The 19,568-nt window shown below is 36.3% G+C and overlaps 3 protein-coding genes and 3 non-coding genes across 11 annotated transcripts; 2 read left to right on the forward strand and 4 right to left on the reverse strand.

Moving 5' to 3' along the window:
* Nucleotides 1-1,514: 1,514 nt before the first annotated feature.
* Nucleotides 1,515-3,250, forward strand: LOC131020395 (thioredoxin-like 1-2, chloroplastic). 4 transcript variants are annotated; one of them, XM_057949169.1, is made up of 4 exons: nucleotides 1,515-2,304; nucleotides 2,392-2,556; nucleotides 2,658-2,822; nucleotides 2,918-3,250. In XM_057949169.1, exons 1-4 carry the CDS (start codon nucleotides 2,083-2,085, stop codon nucleotides 3,092-3,094), a joined length of 729 nt encoding a protein of 242 aa, XP_057805152.1. In that variant the 5' UTR covers nucleotides 1,515-2,082; the 3' UTR covers nucleotides 3,095-3,250. The 4 variants fall into 4 exon arrangements, with proteins under 4 accessions (XP_057805152.1, XP_057805150.1, XP_057805153.1 ...); XM_057949170.1 differs by having other exon boundaries at nucleotides 1,530-2,304; nucleotides 2,398-2,556; XM_057949167.1 differs by having other exon boundaries at nucleotides 2,658-3,250.
* Nucleotides 3,251-5,953: 2,703 nt separating this feature from the next.
* LOC131024006 (small nucleolar RNA R44/J54/Z268 family) lies at nucleotides 5,954-6,037 on the reverse strand. Its single transcript, XR_009101603.1, has one exon. It is a non-coding gene; the product is annotated as a small nucleolar RNA R44/J54/Z268 family (small nucleolar RNA).
* Nucleotides 6,038-6,160: 123 nt separating this feature from the next.
* On the reverse strand, nucleotides 6,161-6,248 carry LOC131024005 (small nucleolar RNA R44/J54/Z268 family). Its single transcript, XR_009101602.1, has one exon. It is a non-coding gene; the product is annotated as a small nucleolar RNA R44/J54/Z268 family (small nucleolar RNA).
* Nucleotides 6,249-6,327: 79 nt separating this feature from the next.
* On the reverse strand, nucleotides 6,328-6,401 carry LOC131024003 (small nucleolar RNA Z267). Its single transcript, XR_009101600.1, has one exon. It is a non-coding gene; the product is annotated as a small nucleolar RNA Z267 (small nucleolar RNA).
* Nucleotides 6,402-13,994: 7,593 nt separating this feature from the next.
* Nucleotides 13,995-19,061, reverse strand: LOC131020397 (agamous-like MADS-box protein AGL65). Of its 3 annotated transcripts, XM_057949173.1 has the most exons (13): nucleotides 18,842-19,058; nucleotides 18,588-18,646; nucleotides 18,155-18,340; nucleotides 17,720-17,779; nucleotides 17,610-17,628; nucleotides 17,453-17,517; nucleotides 17,343-17,358; nucleotides 17,190-17,251; nucleotides 16,782-16,878; nucleotides 16,533-16,580; nucleotides 16,277-16,455; nucleotides 15,684-16,062; nucleotides 13,995-15,588 (listed from the first exon to the last, which is right to left on the reverse strand). In XM_057949173.1, exons 3-13 carry the CDS (start codon nucleotides 18,337-18,339, stop codon nucleotides 15,577-15,579), a joined length of 1,122 nt encoding a protein of 373 aa, XP_057805156.1. In that variant the 5' UTR covers nucleotide 18,340; nucleotides 18,588-18,646; nucleotides 18,842-19,058; the 3' UTR covers nucleotides 13,995-15,576. The 3 variants fall into 3 exon arrangements, with proteins under 3 accessions (XP_057805156.1, XP_057805155.1, XP_057805154.1); XM_057949172.1 differs by having other exon boundaries at nucleotides 15,684-16,044; nucleotides 18,588-19,061; XM_057949171.1 differs by having other exon boundaries at nucleotides 18,588-19,058.
* LOC131020398 (chlorophyll a-b binding protein 4, chloroplastic-like) lies at nucleotides 14,039-15,592 on the forward strand. Its single transcript, XM_057949174.1, has 3 exons — nucleotides 14,039-14,537; nucleotides 14,613-15,028; nucleotides 15,103-15,592. Exons 1-3 carry the CDS (start codon nucleotides 14,347-14,349, stop codon nucleotides 15,234-15,236), a joined length of 741 nt encoding a protein of 246 aa, XP_057805157.1. The 5' UTR covers nucleotides 14,039-14,346; the 3' UTR covers nucleotides 15,237-15,592.
* Nucleotides 19,062-19,568: the final 507 nt, after the last annotated feature.

Raw genomic sequence — 19,568 nt, forward strand, 5'->3', positions numbered from 1 at the left:
CAGCATGAATCCACATCATCGCTTTCTTCACGTGCCTGGTGGAAAACTTTATGGGCTCTCAACCTCCCACCTAAAGTGAAACATTTTGCTTGGCGAGCTGTAAAGAACTTAATTGCTACTAACGCAAATTTGTTTCGCCACCATGTTCCAACAGATGGAATCTGCTCCTGGTGTCGTATGGCTTGGGGTTCCACGACACACTGCTTGATTTTTTGTAACGAAGTCAGAGATCTTTGGAAAAGCACTGAGTTCTGGTTCGTGATTCGGCATCTGAGGAAGCTTTCTTTGGTTGATTTGTGTCATGCTATTCATGAGAATGGTGGAGTGGAGCTTTTGGAGCGCTGGTTTATTCGGCTTTGGGAGGTTTGGCGTATCCTTTGTGAAGCTAAACATGGCTCCAAAGTTAAGGATGCCAAGGCCAGGGTTCATGGGACTGATCTTTTGTTGTTAAACTACCAAGAAGCTCGTAAAAAACTCGCCATTGTGCAACGCATCCTCCCTCCTGAGGGAGAAAGTTTCTGGACTGCGCCCCACATGGGTTTTTTGAGGGTTGATGTTGATGTCGCGTGGCGTGATGAAGGGCAGCGCGTGGGAGTTGGTTTTGTGGTGCGTAATTCTTTGGGATCGATTGTCGCTGCTGTGAGCCGCCCCGCAGGGTATACCACTTCTGTTCTCATGGGCGAGTTACATGCCATGATGCTTGCCATTGGTTTTTGTTTTGAGAGCGACTTGGGACCGATTGTCATCTTCTCTGATTCCATTCTTGCTATCCACGTGCTTCACGATACATACAATGGATCTGAGTCCCTTAGTGATGAGCTTTGGGAAGTTTTTGAGCACGCCAAGAACTCTCTTGTCGTTGATTTCTTTCACATGAGGCGTTCCGCTAACACGGTCGCCCATGAATTAGCTTGTTTAGCTATTTCCTCTCAGAATGTAATGATCTGGAGAAATGACTTCCCGTCATGGCTCCTAGATATTGCTCATTTCGATATATAATATATGAGTTTACCTCTAAAAAAAAAAAAGATATTAATTGAAATGAATATATTAAATGAATAATATAGCAGCCGTTGTAAATAGTTACTTGCGTATATAGTTAATTATAAAGGTATTAAAAAAGTTAATTGATAAAAATTAGTATTCACCTCCCCCCCCCAAATCCAAAATCGAATAACAAATCGATTCAAACCGAAATTTTACAGTATGGTTCAGTTTTTTTCAATTTTTCGATTCGGTTTTAATTTTAAAAAATTCGGTTAATTCGCTTCGGTTCGATTTTTCTTTTAAATCGAACATAAATTTGATTTGGTTTGAGCAAAAATCGAACCGAATAATTGAATGTATACCCCTAAAAATAGGAGTATTTATTCATTAAAATATACACTTTAATTATTATTATGATTATTAATTATTTTAGTTATTTTAGTAAACAACTTATGGATAATATTTTTCCAAGTTGGTGGCCGACTATTCCGAGAGTATTATATCTATTTTGTATGTAGCATACAGATGAAATCCAATTATAGGGAAGACTTAAAATAGAAAGTAAAGCAAAAGAAAGATTTGAGGGCGCGGAATTGCTCAGCTGAAACAAATTACTGAAATCACGAAGAGATTCCTACAAAGAAGGCTCAAAAATCTCAGCACCACCTACATCATCCCATTTTATTACCCCATTATCTGAATTAATCGTCATTTTCCCCTTATCCATACCTTAGTTATAGGAAACGTTTATTTCCTTAAATGAACCAAAAAGCACAGCTTGCAGAAATAATCTGGATAAGGGCAAATCTTTTGACCCCACACTTCTCCCTTTTGCTTAACCTTTTGGATTATTTTTTTAAGCTCCTCTCTCAGAAATTTCAACAAACACGAAACCACAAACACCTATTTCTACTGAACAAAGAACCCTAATTTCTTCCCCTTGTTTCCTAGTACCTTTTTCTTGATTATTGATTCTTGATTTTGGTGGGCTTTCTTGTTTTGCTGATTAGGACAAAGGGGTTCTTATATATTCGTTTGTTGGTTTTGTTTGGTTTTTGATGCGATTAGGTTGAAAAAAGTTGAAATCTTGGAGATATGTCTTGTTGTTTGAAGGCTGGATTCTCTTTTTATGGGTCCAATGACCTTGCTTCCAAGAACAGAGCAAAAGGGTCATTTAGGGTTTGCTCTTCAATTCAGACTCTTCAATATAAGGAGTCATCAAATCCCAGAGAATGCTTAGGCAAAACTCTTCATTTGTCAGATCAGAAACATGTTACCAATTTTGTCACTAAATCCCCTAAATCAGACCCTCCCAATGTAAGGATCCATCTCCTTATGTATGTATGTATGTATATATGCATTTAGCTTTGATTTATTTATTTTTGATGTTAATTGATGATTTAGGCACAGACATCATTGAGATGGTGGGAAAAATCCCTTCATCAAAACATGATAGAGATTCAATCAGCACAAGAACTTGTGGATTCATTGTTGAATGCTGGTGAGAGATTGGTTGTACTAGATTTCTACTCCCCTAACTGTGGAGGTTGCAGAACTTTGCATCCAAAGGTATTATCTTTAATCTCCCATTTTTTATTTTTTATTTTTAATTGGCATTCTTGTTATGTATCTTTGATTCTGGTGATTAACCATTGCCTAATCTTGAACAGATATGCCAACTTGCTGAAATGAACCCTAATTCCCTTTTCCTCCAAATTAACTATGAAAATCACAAGGAGATGTGTGATTCCCTCAATATCAAAGTGTTGCCCTTCTTTAGATTCTACAGAGGTGCAGAGGGTAGAGCTTGCAGCTTCAGCTGCACCAATGCAACAGTAAGAGACCTGTGCTTTATTTATTTATTTTTTTCCTGCATAAATCCGTCTGATTCTGCTGCTGTTTCATGTTGTGCAACAATACAATGTCTCAGATCAAGAAATTTAAAGATGCATTGGCCAAACATGGCACTAGCTCGCGCCGTCTCGGGTCAGCAAAGGGGTTGGATGAATCGGAGCTGTCTGCATTGGCCTCACGTGGTCTGATTTCAAGAAATTTGGTGACAAATTCATCCAAGGATTATGAAGCTGATGTCTTTAGCATAAGATGACAGTTTGGTAGGTGTGAATGGTGTTGGCTTAGAGTAAGACCATTAGTTCTGGAATTGCTAATTTCATATTCTTTATCTCCTTTTTATTTTCTTTTTTTCGTTTCTCAGATGTAAATAATTATTCATCAATGGGGTTCTCCTCTCTTCCATCCTTCATCACTTTTGCTCTTTTTTTTGTTTCGATTTTATATTCCCCTGTTGTATTTCCATAAGCAAGGCTCTGGGTTTTTTAAGTGTAAGCCTTGCATTTGTGGAGGATCTCATATTTATGATGTAATGGAAATTAGCCGACTAAGATACATGACCCAATTGATTTAGGTTAGGTCGAGATCATCTATGTGAATCTGCAAATTACCACATTATAATAATGCTCTAGTATTCAAGTTATATGAAATTTTGGTTAATAACAAGATAAAATCTTGGGATATTTATGATGAGATAGTATTAGTAAGCTCTAATATTTCGATGGAGTAGAAATACACTAATTACTAAATTAAGCGTGTGATCAGAATATAGACAGAAGTCAGAACATAAGTGAAATTAAGTAGTGCCTAAATAGCGTCCAGATAAAAAGATATTTGCAACCCAGTTCACTTTTACTTTCTTATTTTAATCATAAAATGAATTTTAATACCAAAAGGCAGCGCCGCCAATACATTCTTTCTAATTTTAATCTTTCTTAATCGGAAAATATAAATCATAACTCTAATAAATATACATTATAAGTTTAGGTGTACTTGGGGATTAAAAAAGTAAGTTGGTAATCTATATGGTGGTACACTGCTAATCGAAATAAGATGCAATTGTAATATTTAAAAATTTACCAACAGACTTTCGATTATAGAAACTACATTCGAAGGCTTACAAAGTTCTTACATAATGACCGAAAAAAAGGTCAGAAAATAGACTCAAATTTGGGCAATAATTATGTTGGGTCAGAAATGGTGGAGAGCCCCACCATCGATTAAAAACGTGTAATAATTAAGGGGATGTCGTGGTGCTGACGAGGATGTCTCAATTATTGTAGCTCTAAACTGCAAAAAAAAAATTCGAGTTAACTGCAATTTAAATCTTGACTAATTCAATTATTTTGGTGATACAATAGCGTCTCAATTATTGTAGCTCTAAACTGCAATTTTTTTTTTCCGAGTTAACTGCAATTTAAATCTTGACTAATTCAATTATTTTGGTGATACAATAGCTGTCGCACTGGCCTTATAAATCCACACAGTCAACACGCAATGCTGATGTGGAAAATTGCAATTATAAACTCAACTCTCACCCACAATAAAGCATTAAAATGCTTTTTATTGAATAAAGGAAATTTCCGAGAATGCAAACATCTCGCACGTTTTAAGAAATAGGCTAAACTATTTCCTGATTATTATAAAATTATACAAAAACTCAATTTTTGTCAAAAATATATACTCCCTCCATCCATAAAAATTATAGTAGCTTTTTTACTATATTAGAACATCCCTAAAAATTATGGTATTTCCTTATTTAGAAATAACCACACAAACTTTTTCTCACATTATTTATAAAAAGGTAGTTTCAAATCTTTGCAATCGTTTGCAGATCATACCGAACGATTAATCTATACTTGAAACTTATGAAAATATTAATGAAATTCAAAATTATACATTAAAGTTTAGATTTAGTATACGTGTCATCTGTTATCATGAATAGTGTTTTAGATTTTTTTAGTTTGAAATGTATAGTTGCAGTTAGATATTTTTCAAGAATCTTTATTTCTTTTAGATTAAAAACTGAATTTTGATGTGTAAAATTGTAGGTAATGCATTTCTATTGTTATTACTACTCCCTCCGTCCCACTCCAATAGGCTCATTTCTTTTGAGCACGGAGATTAAGAAAACTTACTTTTTAGTAGAAAAGTGGTGTGGTCCACACCAATTAAGTACACATTTTTTACTCAAAATGGAAAACGAACCTATTAGAGTGGGACATCCCAAAAAGGAAAACGAGCCTATTAGAGTGGGACGGAGGGAGTATTAACTTTATGATTTTCATTTCATATTGGTATCGTGCATTAGTGTGTCATTATCATATCATGTCAAAATTAACCCAAAACGATTGGCAAGACTTGTACGTAGTAAGAATTTCACCTATTACCATTTGAATTTTTTCATTTTTTTCCAACTTAACTTGCACGTAGTAAGAATTTGACCAATTTTAGTCATTGTAATATTACAAATTAATAACTACAAAAAAATACAAATTCATTTTAAGCTTGCTTTTGGAGATGGAAAACATTATATATTCGAAAAGACATGTTAAAATACAAAGGAAGTTAAATCGTGCATATTTAACACTAGTACACATCCTTTGAAAAATATAAGCCGCGATCTCTTATAATAACAAAAGTTAATTTGCCCTTGGATAAAATTCAAATTTATCACACGATTTGTAAAATATGAGTCGCCTAATTCTGACCAAATCGGCGACGTTTTTTTGATCTTTGATCACGAAAGCACGTGTATGGCCCAACTCGAAATTCAGTCTAATTGGGCCGCAGTTGTGGTTGTAAACCCAATTCTGTCACAAATTATTTAGAAAATAAAATGGATTTGTGAGATATACAAATGATTTGCCTCAGAGGTAGTGACAATTAAAATATCAACATTCTCATTCTGGTAATATGTTTAATAGAAAGATGCATCATTGGCAAACCATCTTAAACAAAATCAGCCTATATCTGAAGAAACGGAATAAGGAAAACAAATGAATTAGGCCTCAGCTACGATGATTCATAAAAACAATCAAAGTTCAAAAACTCATTATACAATGTTATGCATCATTGGCCAACCCAAACAAATGAAAATAAAACAATGAATGTTTATGCATCAGAGAGATTCCCAACGACAAATCATCATATCCTAATGGAATGCTGATGTCCCTGTCTGTTCATCATCACTTGCAGAAGACATTTAACACATATATTTGCAACAACCAAATAAAGATAAAGAGCAAATTATCTCACTCATTGATGAATATGATCACGCATTCACAACCATCGAATTTGACACAAAATATGCAGAGAATTTTGAGCATCAGAGAGATTCCCATTAGACTAAGTCATCTTTTCTCCAAAAGGAGTTCTGATGTCCCTGTCTTTTTATCATCACTTGCTTCAAACTTCATGGCCATTCAAACAGATTCCGGAAAAAAGAAGGTAACTTTATTATTTAAATTGAAAAATATAAATGCCTCAAAGCCTCAGAGGTACATGTTTTTTCATAATGAGGAATTCACTCAAAGTATATTTAACACCATCACTGGCGCGGGCATCCCGAATTGAATTAAAATGAACAAAGAAAATTACAACTAATATCGAAAAAATGCATCAGAGATTCTGATTTCCGTGTAAAAGTATCATCTTTCTCCAATCCGGAGTAAGAAAAATTTTCAATATCATCACTTGCACAAAAATTTATCTGAAAACGCAATATATGGCACTTACTATAGTGCACTTCTAGATATATGAATCGATCCACAGCAATAAGATTTGGGAAACTATAGTGTCTATTTTTTTTTGGATGAATGATCGGCTATATTTTGAGCGATTTATAGCTGTGAAGGCTGGTGTAGTGGCGCCGCATCTAAGGTTTTCTAGGGTTTCAGGGGGTGGCACTTGGGCTGGGATATGTAGTTTTGGGCTAGGGTGGATATGTAGTTTTGGGCTAAAGATTTAATTGGATTGAAGAAGCTCTGAAAAACCAAAAAAATTGGATTGAAGAAAGCATATAATAGTATGTTTAATTCCATTTTACCGTCAATTTGGTTAGGTTTGATTAAATAAGTTATAGAAATATTAATGGATTGGGCCGATTTGGCATGAGAAACGGTTAGGCAAATCCGCTAATGCAAAGAATCCAAAGTATTCAGTTTGTTGCAATGACTTGTTTAATTCCATTTTACCGTCAATTTGGTCAGTTTATGGCTATGATAATGCAAACAAACCCACGAGGTCTAGCTGAAGATTTAGGTGAACAAGCGGCGCAAGAGATGAGCAATTGGTTAGTTCTTGTTATTCCAGAAGATTTTTCAATGAACCTTTTTGCCGGTAAACTTGATGAAATACCAGATCCCGATGAGCTAAGCGATGGTTCTATTTTTGAAAGCAAAGAACTGCTAAAAATAGCTGTTGGGTTGTGGCATTTGGAACGTCGAGCAGAATTTTTCATTTTTCGATCTGACTTGGATAGGATTACCTTCAAATTTGAATATCGCACTCGGTGTCCATTTCAGCTGCAAGCCACTCAACATGGATCTTTTTGGTTTTTTCGCAAGTTTGGTCATGCACATACTTGCATTGGGGATTTGGTGAATACTGGCCTGCGAAAGGTCCATGCTCGAGTCATTGCAGCGCATATTGCAAAGAAAATGCGTGGGGACGGTGAAATTGTGAAGCTGAGGACTATTATCGCCGACCTACAGCGGGAACATGGTGTGAAGATGATTTACAGTGTGGCATTCGAGCCAGAAATGGTGCTGTGGAGATGATTTATGGAGGGCACAAAGAATCTTATGCATTGCTCCCTGGCTACCTACACATGTTAAGGACGTGCAATCCAGTATCGTTGACCGACTTGGAAATTGATGCAGATGGTCGTTCAAGCACCTTTTTGTGGCATTAGGTTTATGTAGAGTGGCATATACTATGTGCCTAAGACCAATAATTGTGGTAGATGGCACACACTTGAAGGGGCGTAACAAATGTATATTGTTTGTTGCAGTGACGAAGGATGGCAACAGACAAGTCCTCCCCATGGCATTCGGTGTTGGTCCTATAGAGAATGATGAATCATAGACATGGTTTTTGTCTCGATTGAAGTTAGCTTATGGTGAGAATTCAGAAACGTTGATTGTTTCTAATACACATGTTAGTATAGATGCGTTGGGAGGGCTCTCCAAAACTAGACATCTCCTATTCAAATACCAACAAAATGGAAATAAGAATATAAAACAAATTTTTTTTTATAAATTATAATTATGTTTGTACCTCTCCCATGTAATCCAAACATGCTCTCATTTGATCAATTGAGTTGGAGAAACGAGGGATCTCGGCATCAGTGCCCAGAAAAAATGTGCTCCCAAACTCAAACTGAGTAAACTGTGGAACATATGGCGATTGTGTCACATTATCATCACGATAATTTTATTTCGCCAAATAATTAGTTCACTAGACTGCGCATCCATTTTTTATGCTCAATGGATGCACATTAAACCAATTATAATGCCCAACAAATCATTAAAACAACTCACAAATTAAAAACATTATAATGTCATTTTCTTTTAATTAAACCATTTAAAAGAACATCATTACCGAAGTAAATAATTAAACCAATAATTAACTTTATCGAAGAACCTCTTTACCGAAGTAACCAATTAAACCAATTTAATATAACAACTCACATATAAAATAAATAATTATAGAATAACATCTAAGTACCTCTTTCTCGAAAAATGACTGTTAATTCTTCGTACCTCTACCGGTGCCTCCATGTTCTCTCCGGCGCGGCGACGATTTACCGGAGACCGAAAGCAAGGTATAAGACAAAAATGGAGACTTCTCAAATTAATACTCCCTCCGTCCGCCAAAAGTGGACCACTTTGGCTAGGCACGGGATTTAATAAAATTGGTAATGATTTTGATGTAGTGGAGAAAGGGTCCCACCACTTTATGAGATGTGTGGTTGAAATTGAATTTGGGGTGGTTTTTTTGTAAATAAAGAGTGTTTGTAATGATAAAATATTAAAGTGGATGGTGGGACCATTTCTATAAAAGGAAAGTGGTATACTCTTTACGGACGCCCAATATAGTAAAAATGGTCCACTTTTGGCGGACGGAGGGAGTATCTAATTTTCTTGCGCGGATAGAGAAAGAGATGGTATGCGCATTTGAATTTTTTCAAAATTCTAAACTAATGAGTAAAGACATAATAAAGCCAAATCTACCAACACAACTACCAATCCATAAATTCGGTCAACTGACATAAGTTGGGGAAATGTGAAAGCTGAAAAAAACTGCAACATACATGCGCATAGTGTACCTTTTAATATTTTTAAATTGTAATGGTTATGGAGTGAATCATTTAGAAAAAGTGGGTATTTTGTAAATTAAGGGGGGTGTATTCGTTGTGGAATTTAATGGATTTATATGGATTTTAAAAGTCTGGGTGTATTCGTTCAAGACTTTTAAAAGTCTGCAGAAATCTGAGTGTATTCGTTTAAGACTTTTAAAAGTCCATATAAATCTGAGTGTATTCGTTCAAGACTTTTTAAAATCCATACAAATCTAGGTGTATTCGTTATTCCATTGACTTAAAATCCGGAATGACTTTCATGGATTTCATCCAAAAAATACACACGACGAAATCCGGCCAAGAACCACGAGAATTGAAATCCATGAAGTTTTAAGCAAGCGCTGAGTTCCAGCGCTCGCGGTCAAGAAGCCAGCGAGCGCTGGAACTCAGCAATCGTTCAATCAAACTCATATATCACACTTTAAAAATATAGCAACTGCCTGTAATCACATAAACTCACAAACCAATAAAAGTTCTTCTAAGCAGAATAAAAGAGAATTATTGACAGTAAATGGTACTATATTGTTACGCTGCATTGGATTAAATGCCGATGACCATCTTTGCCATTAATGAAGAAATTCATTGTCAGCTAATAGTTATTGGCTCTCCCAATTATTCAGATGTAAGTTGATTCATTCATCTGCATTGATGTGCAAATTATTTTGCACATGCAGCTAATATGAATGTATTGGCGCTTCTTGTTAAAAGTCTATTGCTTTCGGCTTTGTCCTTTTTCATCTGCTTCTCTTCAAGTTAAATATGGTGTATGAATTTTGTTCTACCAAAGAATATTTCTTGCATTCTCCATGTTATTCTTCATTATGTAGGCACCAAGAAAATCAGTCAGTGAGAGATTGCCGTCTAAAGAAGATAGCAAGCCTTCAAAATCTACCAGAGATGAAAGCAAAGTTCATGCATCTGTTAAGAAGGCTTCCGGTTCCATCAATGGGGATGCAGCTGATATTGTTAAGGCATCTGCACGAACTTCTGTAGGAAAGAAGTTATCTGGAGAAGTTGCTAGTAATGGACTTCCAGGAAATTTGGTCAAGGTTACTGTTAGTAATCGGCGACTGACAGATGCAAATGTTTCGTGGGCCTCACTGCCATCTTCTCTTGCAAAGCTTGGGAAGGTGCTATGTCTTTCCGTAGGCTATATTGAGCGCTTGCTGGAACCCAGCGGTCGCTGGGTTTCCAGCGCTCGCTGGAACTCAGCGGTCGCTGGGTCTTTTCTAGCGTGCGCTGGTTCTCCGCGGGCACTGGTTTCATGGAATTCAATTTCAAAATTATCCCGTAAAGTCTTCAAAAATCAGTGAAAATCGGGGTGAAATCCAATCACGAATTCTTTGAAAGTCGTCTGGAATCTATATGAATTCCATGGAATTTAAATTCCATGGACTTTTTAAAGTCTGTGGAAATCCACAACGAATACACCCCCCTAAGATTGAAAGAGTTGGGTACTTTTATATATTCTCACACAAAAATTTGGGGCATTTTCGTGCATTTTAGATATTTTTTTTATTGAAAGACAAACATAATAGTAATAATAAAGTACAACATTTTCATAGATTCTATAATTTCAATACATTAGAAACTAGTTTCAATACATTACAATTTTTTTTGGGACATTCCGTACATTTTAGGCATTTTTTTTAAGGCACAATAATACTAATAATGAACGACATTTTCATAAATTATACTCCCTCCGTCCGCCAAAAGTATTCCACTTTGGCCAGGCACAGAGTTTAATAAAATGTGTGATGATGTTGATGTAGTGGAGAAAGGGCCCCACCACTTTATGAGATGTGTGGTTGAGATTGAATTTGGGGTTGGTTTTTTGTAAATAAAGAGTGTTTGTAAGGATAAAATATAAAGGTGGATGGTGGGACCATGGCTTAAAAAGGAAAGTGGAATACTTTTTGCGGACGCCAAATATAGTAATTGTGGAATACTTTTGGCGGACGAAGGGAATATAATTTTAAATCACACAATTAATCTTAAATTAAATCTATATGAGGGAATATAACAGGAAAATCAATTTTTGTAAAACAAGACTCTTTTATAATTAAGAATATATATATATATATATATATATAGGGGAAGGCTAAAATAAGAACGCTTATTAAAATATAAATTAAGAACCATTTTCAGCCCTTAGATCATCAAGATCTACGGTTGATTCATCACCTTGTTGGATATATTCATGGTCATGAGTTCGAATCCCAAAGGTAGAAAAAAATTATTTTTTTCGATATTCATATCTTTATACAATTTATTCATGCGTGTTATACATAAAATTCATGCATTTTTGCTGGTTCGTAATTCTTAAAATAAGGGTGGTTTATTGAATAACCGCCCCCCCTCTCTCTCTCTCTCTATATATATATATATATATATATATATATATATATTAAAATTTAAAAAAAAACTCAAAATTTGGGAGGGGGCTTCAGCACCCCACCTCTCGATCCGCCCATGTGGACAAGGATCACGTTCCTGAAAGCTGAAAGCGCCTACGATGACGATAGAAGCGAACTATATGAGAACGTTTACTTTTACATGATTGTTTATTTTTATCTTCAAAGTAGGATTTCTTCAATCTCGCCCTTTCAATGGCATATGAATCGAGCAAAACTAGTTCAAATGATAGATATATTCAAGGGCATTGGGATATCCCAAAGTTTCAATCCATCAAAGTGAACAAGGGATTTTACTATTTTTATCTATCAAAGCTAATCCTCCAAAATAAACACCCCATATATGTAATATAGACCCTTCAAACAAACACTTTCTACCTATGCCATGAGGAGTCATCCAGAATTGTCAGGACTGTAACTAACTTTCGGGACCACTGAACATGTGTTTAAACCCCCCCTCCCCCTCCTCTATCTGAAAAATATCCGCATCATATTAATCATTACATCTAAAATGAACCTATAATAAAAAGTAACCATTGAATACTAAGATAAATAATAGATCTAAAAGGTACCCACACAAAAGGACTTTCACTATAAATACAGGACATGAGCTAGAGGAAAGGCAGAATGATAAGATCAGATACACAAAAATACTATTAACACGAAAAAACAAGCTCACGAGCAAATTTCCAAACAAACTTCCGTCATTTTTTTCAATCACCATACCTCTAGATATACTATTTGTTGTAGGAATTTGACCCGCCCACTACAGTTTATAATGAGTTAATTTATCCCTTCGTAGAGCCCTCATACTTTTGTCGGCCCAAACCCATTGAAAAAATCAAGTCCCTCATCCCTCTGAAGTTTGCATTTTGCATAGCCAAGTAATAAAGAATACAAATTCAAGAATAATAATGCATTTTGTATAGCCAAGTAATTGAAGAGTACAAATTAAAAAATAAGTTGAACTTGGTATCTGTAGTTATTTCTACATCCAAAAATTAGGTCTTCTTTGATATTGCAGTTGTTTGGTATCTTAAATTCGTTGAGAAAGGTGCAAAATATAAGTTGGTCTAGGCGAAAAACATTATTCATTTTTGTAAACTAATTGGACCTCCAATCTCTATTAAGTATCCCACAATTAAAAATTAAATCAGATAGCAATGTGATTTGACCAAATTACCCTTTCATTTGCAGCACAAGAGGATTGTTTGACTGAGAAAGTGAGATGAGAGTGAAGCGATGCCTATTTGCCTACCAATATCACGACGACCTTTACGAGAATTCGAGAAGCGTAGGAATTTGAGAACTCTATGCATGTATGTGGGTGTGTGTGTGGGTTTGATTGTGTGGGAAGTGTGTGATTCAGGATGTGTGTGTAGCGTGGGTTTAGATGTGATTCAGCACTGTGTAAATAAAGTTATAATTGTGATTTGTTTATTTAATTTGAATTGTAATCTAAAATACCAAACAATTAAATTATGGTATCTATATTTCATATTTTAAAGCGGTGCGACCTCCTCTCTGTGAACAGTATGGTCCCGAGTTCAAACCTCACTGCTCCCCCTCCCCAACAACTCTCCCCAAGTCAAAAAAAAAAAAAAAAAAACTATCAAACCAAAAGATATAGTAATATCAATTAGGGTGCCTCCAACGGCACTTTTCTCCAATTTCTTAAATCAAGAACCACCGTTGGAGATAATGGAAACTAGTTTCAATATGGAAATCGAGGAAACCAGTTCCCATCTTGCACCTAGCTTCAAGCCTGACATTGTGGCCCCCGCTGCTACCTTTTTCAAATTTAACACTTTTTTATTATTTTTCTTGTTTCTCTTCGCCCATTCGCAAAACAATTTTTAAACTTATTTTTCCTTAATTATTCTCTTTCGGATTCTTTTACATTGTGTCTTTTTGTTGTACCACTTATTTTAAGTTGTAAAATTGTAGTAGTATAATAAGTTCATGTAATTGTGATATATCTAAACAACTAATTTAGTAATGTAATTTAAATTTTATTATGTGATTTTTATTATTTATAATTATAAAGTCAATTTATTTTATTAAATTGTATAGTTAAATTATAGAAATTTAAGCTAAAAATAACACCAAAATACATAAATAATAATGCAAATAAAATTAATTGGAAACTAGTTTATGTACCACCTTAAATGTATTATGGTGGAACCCTGAAAAAGTAAGAAACTAGTTTATTGTTGAAGGAGATGTGAGAGAAAAAAGTAGGTGGGTTTCTAAAGCTGATGTGGCAATGATTTGGCAATTTGAAAACTAGAAACTGGGATCATTGTTGGAGGCACCCTTACCTTTTAGTACATCCACACTATATATGTTGAGTTATGCCATTTTATCATATCCTAACACACCAATCAAATAAATGTGATTGTATAACCCTGACGCGTACAAGTGTCGAGGAACAATTGGGTAAAACAAGATTCCACATAGGCAATTAGATATGGTGTGTTTAATAAAGTGACGCGGCAACACATGATCTTAGAAGGCCAACAGCAGCAAAGAAATAGATTTATGGATATGCCAAGTAGGATAAGGATAAGAGCAGTGGATTCCCATGACAGAAGCAGCCGTCCGATGCCAAAAATCCAGGAAATCAAGGGCCAGCTTTCAATCTCGAAGCATCACCACAATTGCACCATTGAAAATGGCGACTTCACTTAATTCATTAATCCACTGAAAAAGAAAAATCGTTGAGCAGAGATGGCCAGCGTGACCACGCAAGCCTCCGCCGCCGTATTCCGGCCATGCCGGTTCCTGAGCGGTTCAGGCGGAAGACTGAACCGGGAAGTGTCGGTTAAACAGGCGGTTTCATCTTACAAATCATTGAAAGTGGAAGCCAAGAAGGGTGAATGGCTACCGGGGCTGGCCTCTCCGGCGTATCTGGATGGCAGGTGCGATATTTTAATACCCCATAATGAGTAATGAGTGTGTTTAATTGTTAGATGAGAATGTGTTGTGTTGTGTAGCCTGCCCGGAGACAACGGATTCGACCCGTTGGGACTGGCGGAGGACCCGGAGAACCTGAAATGGTTCGTGCAGGCGGAGCTGGTGAACGGGCGATGGGCAATGCTGGGGGTGGCCGGGATGCTGCTGCCGGAGGTGTTGACGTCCATCGGGATCCTGAACGTGCCCAAGTGGTACGACGCAGGGAAGGGGGAGTACTTCGCGTCGTCGTCCACCCTTTTCGTGATCGAGTTCATCCTCTTCCACTACGTGGAGATCAGGAGGTGGCAGGACATCAAGAACCCCGGGAGCGTCAACCAAGACCCCATCTTCAAGCAGTACAGCTTGCCCCCCAACCAGGTCGGCTACCCCGGCGGCATCTTCAACCCCCTCAACTTCACCCCCACTCTCGAGGCCAAGGAGAAGGAGATCGCCAACGGTATATATTAACTATCACTATCACAACCAACCAAAGTGTCTTGTCTCACTATGTACGTGTGTGTGTTTGTGCAGGGAGACTCGCGATGCTGGCGTTCCTCGGGTTCATCATCCAGCACAACGTCACCGGAAAGGGGCCGTTCGACAACCTGCTGCAGCACCTTTCAGACCCCTGGCACAACACAATCATCCAGACATTCAAGGGCTGAACCACAGATTTATAGTATTCGAGTGGTGGATGGTTTTTGTGTGAAATTTGAGCTGTATTTGTAAGACATTAATGTACAGGGAGAAGCAACTTGGAGTTTTATCATCGATACATTACTACATCTATCTCATTATCAGTCATCATCGATTTCTCCAACAAAAAACACATGCACCTTCCTTTTTAGCCAACACAATATATTATGTTTGTTTTCCTACAAAACAAAACTAAACCAATTCTCTATCCATTGGCTAACACAAATACGCGTCTGCCTCTTTTCTTCGCTTGCGCGAGGCCGCAGATATGCAAGCTGTGTACCAACCAGATTCCACTGAGTCACTTGATTAGTTTGGTGGCTGCAAGAAATGGCAACTAGTTTAGATCAAATAGTGCTCACTAATTACAACTTCAAATTCCATCATACACATACCACAAATTGAGACATTCTCACCTGAGGATAAGAGTTATCGTTTAGCATGGAAATGGCACACGAACCAGCTGTAGGAACCAAACTAGGTGGAAAATTGTTGCAGACAGATCTTGGAAGGTCGAAATTCCCATTTATCTGGTAATCCAAGCTACTCAGTTGAAAATTTGCATCCTTTCCGGGTTCCATCAAATCCGGAAAACTTAAATTTCCAAACGAATTATAAGGATATTGATCGCCAAGAGGCAGTCTCAAGTGAGCAGAATATGTGTAATCATCAATGGTCAACCCATCTAGTCTTTCAGTTTTCAGCTGTCTTGAATTGTCAAGATCCTGTTCTTTCACATCGGGAAAGTAACCGGAGCAGGTCGGGAAGGATGCATCTCTGGAGCATTCCATATCTCTAGTGAAAAAACGGAGCATTGCATCTCAAACAATATGAGTTTGTGAACACGAATTCAAATGAAGTTACATCAAACAAATCCAGAAAGGTGCAGAAGACAGAGATGCCCTAATGGTTGATATAACTCTATAAACACAGATATATATACATATATACGAAACTGGAGAATTATATACGAGAGCATCACACAAGACAAAACCAAAGATCAACTTACCGACTAGCCAAGAATTGGGGTTCGCTTGTTAGTATCATATGTTGACCCTCCCCACCAGGAAGCCACGACTGGTTCGGGCAATCCTGATCACTGGTTGTTGCTAAGGGAAAATGCATGTTGTTTGGAAACTGCGGCTTGGGAAGTTCTTGTTCATAAACTCTACCAAAGTCTCCACACACCTACATTACACGGCGAAAACTACTGAAAAGAAAAACAGAGTGAAAGAGAAACCTAAACCAGTGGATTGCGTTGCTACCTGGCTTGTGCAATCAAACTGAATAAGTGGATCCTTAAAAAACTTTTCCTGTTGAAAGAAAATTATATCAGTAAACTTATTTTCATCACTCTTAGCCTGCATCATACTACCAAGAACAATTTATTTAGGTAGCTGAACTGACTTTTTGACCTACATGCTTTGCGGCTATTGTTTCGACTCTATAATACCTTGTACTGAATTGATGGAGCATGAACTCATTGAAAAAGCATGTAAAGTCTTACTTAGTACCTTAGTTATTTGAGTCCTGTTCAGTGATTCACGTAGAGAATTTTCCATCTGATTTAGGTGTTCGATGTCTTCAATAGTGTCTGGATTACTCCACCAGCTGGAGACAAAACACTTCATAAATCTACGAGCAGTTCAACGATAGCTAACCTGTTATCTAGATCATAATTAACACCTCAAAATTGAATTTCAACAAAATCAAGAAACTAAAAATTGCAGAAGTTCGAAATTGTATGGTCAACTATAGTAAAAAGGTGCATACACCTTACCTGATTATACTACTACAAAAATTTAAGTTATTCAGCTTAAAATGGAAATCATTTTATACATAAGACATAGATTTCAATCATGATTTTTCGAGTTGATACGCATCACTTCTTAGTTTATGGACCAAAAGTTCTGAGATTTTACATTATTCTTTTATGTGCTTCAGCAAGTTGACCTTGAAGAGTCCTTGCTCGGTTTTGCATTTCCTATCAAGTAGAAGAACACATTAGGCATTTCAAGGGATGGGTCAACTATGGTACGCTCGATTTTCAGATCGCGGGTGGCTAATGAGAATACCTCAATTGATGGAGTACTGCCAAACGAAAATAAAAAAAAAATGAAAAAAAATCATCAGAAATGGCATAGGGCTTAAGCAATTAAAATTGTCAATAGAGTGAATAGTTTACCTTGCATCAAGAAACTCTTCTATATCAACATCTTGGTCGAGCTTCTTGAAGTTTCTTTTTAAAGTCTATCATATCATTTATCCAAAGGAATTAACTTCACTTTCTTTTCAAGAAGAACAATATAAAGCAAAAGGTACATAGTTGATATAATACTTACTTCAAGACTCTCCAACCTCCTATTCGAATTTCAGAAGAAGAAAGAGATTGAGTTATTATGATAGCACTTTAATTCATAGAAAGATAACCATGTGCAGCAATTATGAGTACCTCTTTGCCCTTTCTTTTGGTGTAAGTTGAGCGTATTTTGCTATCATTTCATCAATGTTGCTGAAACCAAAAAGAAGATGAATCGTGACATGTCTGTGCTGAAGCCTCTTTTATGGAATGGACATAAGAAACAGCAGGTTCCTAATTGTCTAAAATGATAAACAACACATCCAATTATGGTCATGTCAGCTCAAAAAATACCACAGGAGGAGGTAATCAGTCATCTTAGATCTTCTTGCTTATTCTTCATCATCAAAACGAGAATGATAATCAACATCAACCTTGTTACAGAGATTATAAAGACAGGGTATAAGCTACAAGCACTCTAAAAGTGAGGCTTTCCATGTATATTGTATTGCTCACCAACATAAAGACCATGCAGAATAACCATTACCACAAATGATGATGTCAAAACTAGAGATGCTTAATAACAACCTTCGTTGACCGCAGAATATAGATGGCTTCCCAGATGGAGAAAACATGATAAGTACAATGGGAATGTCACATAAAACAGAAATTTCTTGGGCCTTTTTCAAGATTCCAGCCCTTCGTTTTCCATACGTGACCTGCCGGCTGTTCAGAGTCTCTAATCTCTGTATCTTCAGCTTTACCCTTCCCATCCTACAAGTTCACAACCAATAAATCCCTATTTCAACTCCCAAATCCTCAAACAATGAAACACATTTAAATTTCTGTCTCCTTTTCATGTATTTTCTTTAATCAATCATTGCTTTTGATATAGTGAAAAACATCAAAATGGAGACTAAATTTACATGTTTTTCCACATTGCAAGAATCAAAATCACACATTCTCAAATATAAAGCTGGAATCAGATAAAGAAACAATCTTTCCCAACTAATTACATTACCTTGACGTAAAATCCTCCAAACATGTGCAAATTTGCAGATAGAAAATCCTGCAATAATCCTGTATTTCCACAAACAAGGGGTTAAAAATAGGAATCATAAAATGAAGAAAAGCGGAACATAGAACCCATGGCTAAGAGAGGGAGAAATGTGAGACAGTCCCACTCGAGGATTTCAATGGAAAGATTGAAACCGCATTTTGACATTGGTGGCATTAGGGCGACAAGCATGCAGAAAAATGCAAATGGAAAATGACCTAAAAATGGGATATCCAAATCAGGTGATGAATGGACATAATATTTGTGAATGTGATGTAAGCTGCAGCGATTCGAGAAAATAAAAAGGGAAAACAGGAGAAGGAGGAGGAGGATAATGATTTTAAGGGAGAATGAGGAAGAGATGCAAGGAGAGAGAAAGGAAGAGTGAGAGAGAAAAGGCTAAGGAGAAGGATTGAGGAGCAGACAACAGGTTGTACTATGATTTCGGCAGTTAAAACTCGCGGGAGAACCGAACCTAGATGCGCGTAGGGACCAAATATTTTCAAATATTCTTAATGTTTCTCTGCTAAGAATTACTCATAACATAATAATTACTTACTTTTGGAAAGTAATGATTTTATGTGATTCACATCTTAGCACAACATTATTTTGCTAATTTATCATTTTGAGTAGTAGATTTTTGGGGGTTGAGAAATATGCGCAAAAGTGGACCTTTTCCATTTCAATTCGAAGCTCTTCAATGTTTCATATCGGGGAGAAGAAAATCAAGTTTCTAAAACCAAGTACAAAATACAAACATTTGAGCCGATTTCAATGTCCAATTGTGACGTCCCAATTTTCTTATTAAAAAAATAAAAGGTATTTTGAATAAAATATTAAGATTCGAACCTTTAAAATAATTCAAATCTATATTGCAACGGAAAATATCAAATAAAACATAATAAATTTAGTCTTTATTCCAATTAAAAATAAAATATTATTTCT

Source organism: Salvia miltiorrhiza, chromosome 4 (genome assembly GCF_028751815.1).
Source record: "Salvia miltiorrhiza cultivar Shanhuang (shh) chromosome 4, IMPLAD_Smil_shh, whole genome shotgun sequence".
Lineage (NCBI taxonomy): Eukaryota > Viridiplantae > Streptophyta > Magnoliopsida > Lamiales > Lamiaceae > Salvia > Salvia miltiorrhiza.

What these genes read in the sequence shown, in the direction of transcription:
- LOC131020395 (XM_057949167.1), top strand. Translation starts at nt 2,083, where the DNA reads ATGTCTTGTTGTTTGAAGGCTGGATTCTCTTTTTATGGGTCCAATGAC. An exon ending in CTAAATCAGACCCTCCCAAT is followed by an intron (nt 2,305 to 2,391) that starts GTAAGGATCCAT and finishes TTGATGATTTAG; the next exon opens with GCACAGACATCATTGAGATG. An exon ending in GCAGAACTTTGCATCCAAAG is followed by an intron (nt 2,557 to 2,657) that starts GTATTATCTTTA and finishes AATCTTGAACAG; the next exon opens with ATATGCCAACTTGCTGAAAT.
- LOC131020398 (XM_057949174.1), top strand. Translation starts at nt 14,347, where the DNA reads ATGGCCAGCGTGACCACGCAAGCCTCCGCCGCCGTATTCCGGCCATGC. An exon ending in CCGGCGTATCTGGATGGCAG is followed by an intron (nt 14,538 to 14,612) that starts GTGCGATATTTT and finishes TGTGTTGTGTAG; the next exon opens with CCTGCCCGGAGACAACGGAT. An exon ending in GGAGAAGGAGATCGCCAACG is followed by an intron (nt 15,029 to 15,102) that starts GTATATATTAAC and finishes GTGTTTGTGCAG; the next exon opens with GGAGACTCGCGATGCTGGCG.
- LOC131020397 (XM_057949171.1), bottom strand. Translation starts at nt 18,685, where the DNA reads ATGATTCCTATTTTTAACCCCTTGTTTGTGGAAATACAGGATTATTGC. An exon ending in TTGGAGGATTTTACGTCAAG is followed by an intron (nt 18,341 to 18,587) that starts GTAATGTAATTA and finishes GTGAACTTGTAG; the next exon opens with GATGGGAAGGGTAAAGCTGA. An exon ending in GAAGCACATAAAAGAATAAT is followed by an intron (nt 16,879 to 17,189) that starts GTAAAATCTCAG and finishes TTTTGTCTCCAG; the next exon opens with CTGGTGGAGTAATCCAGACA.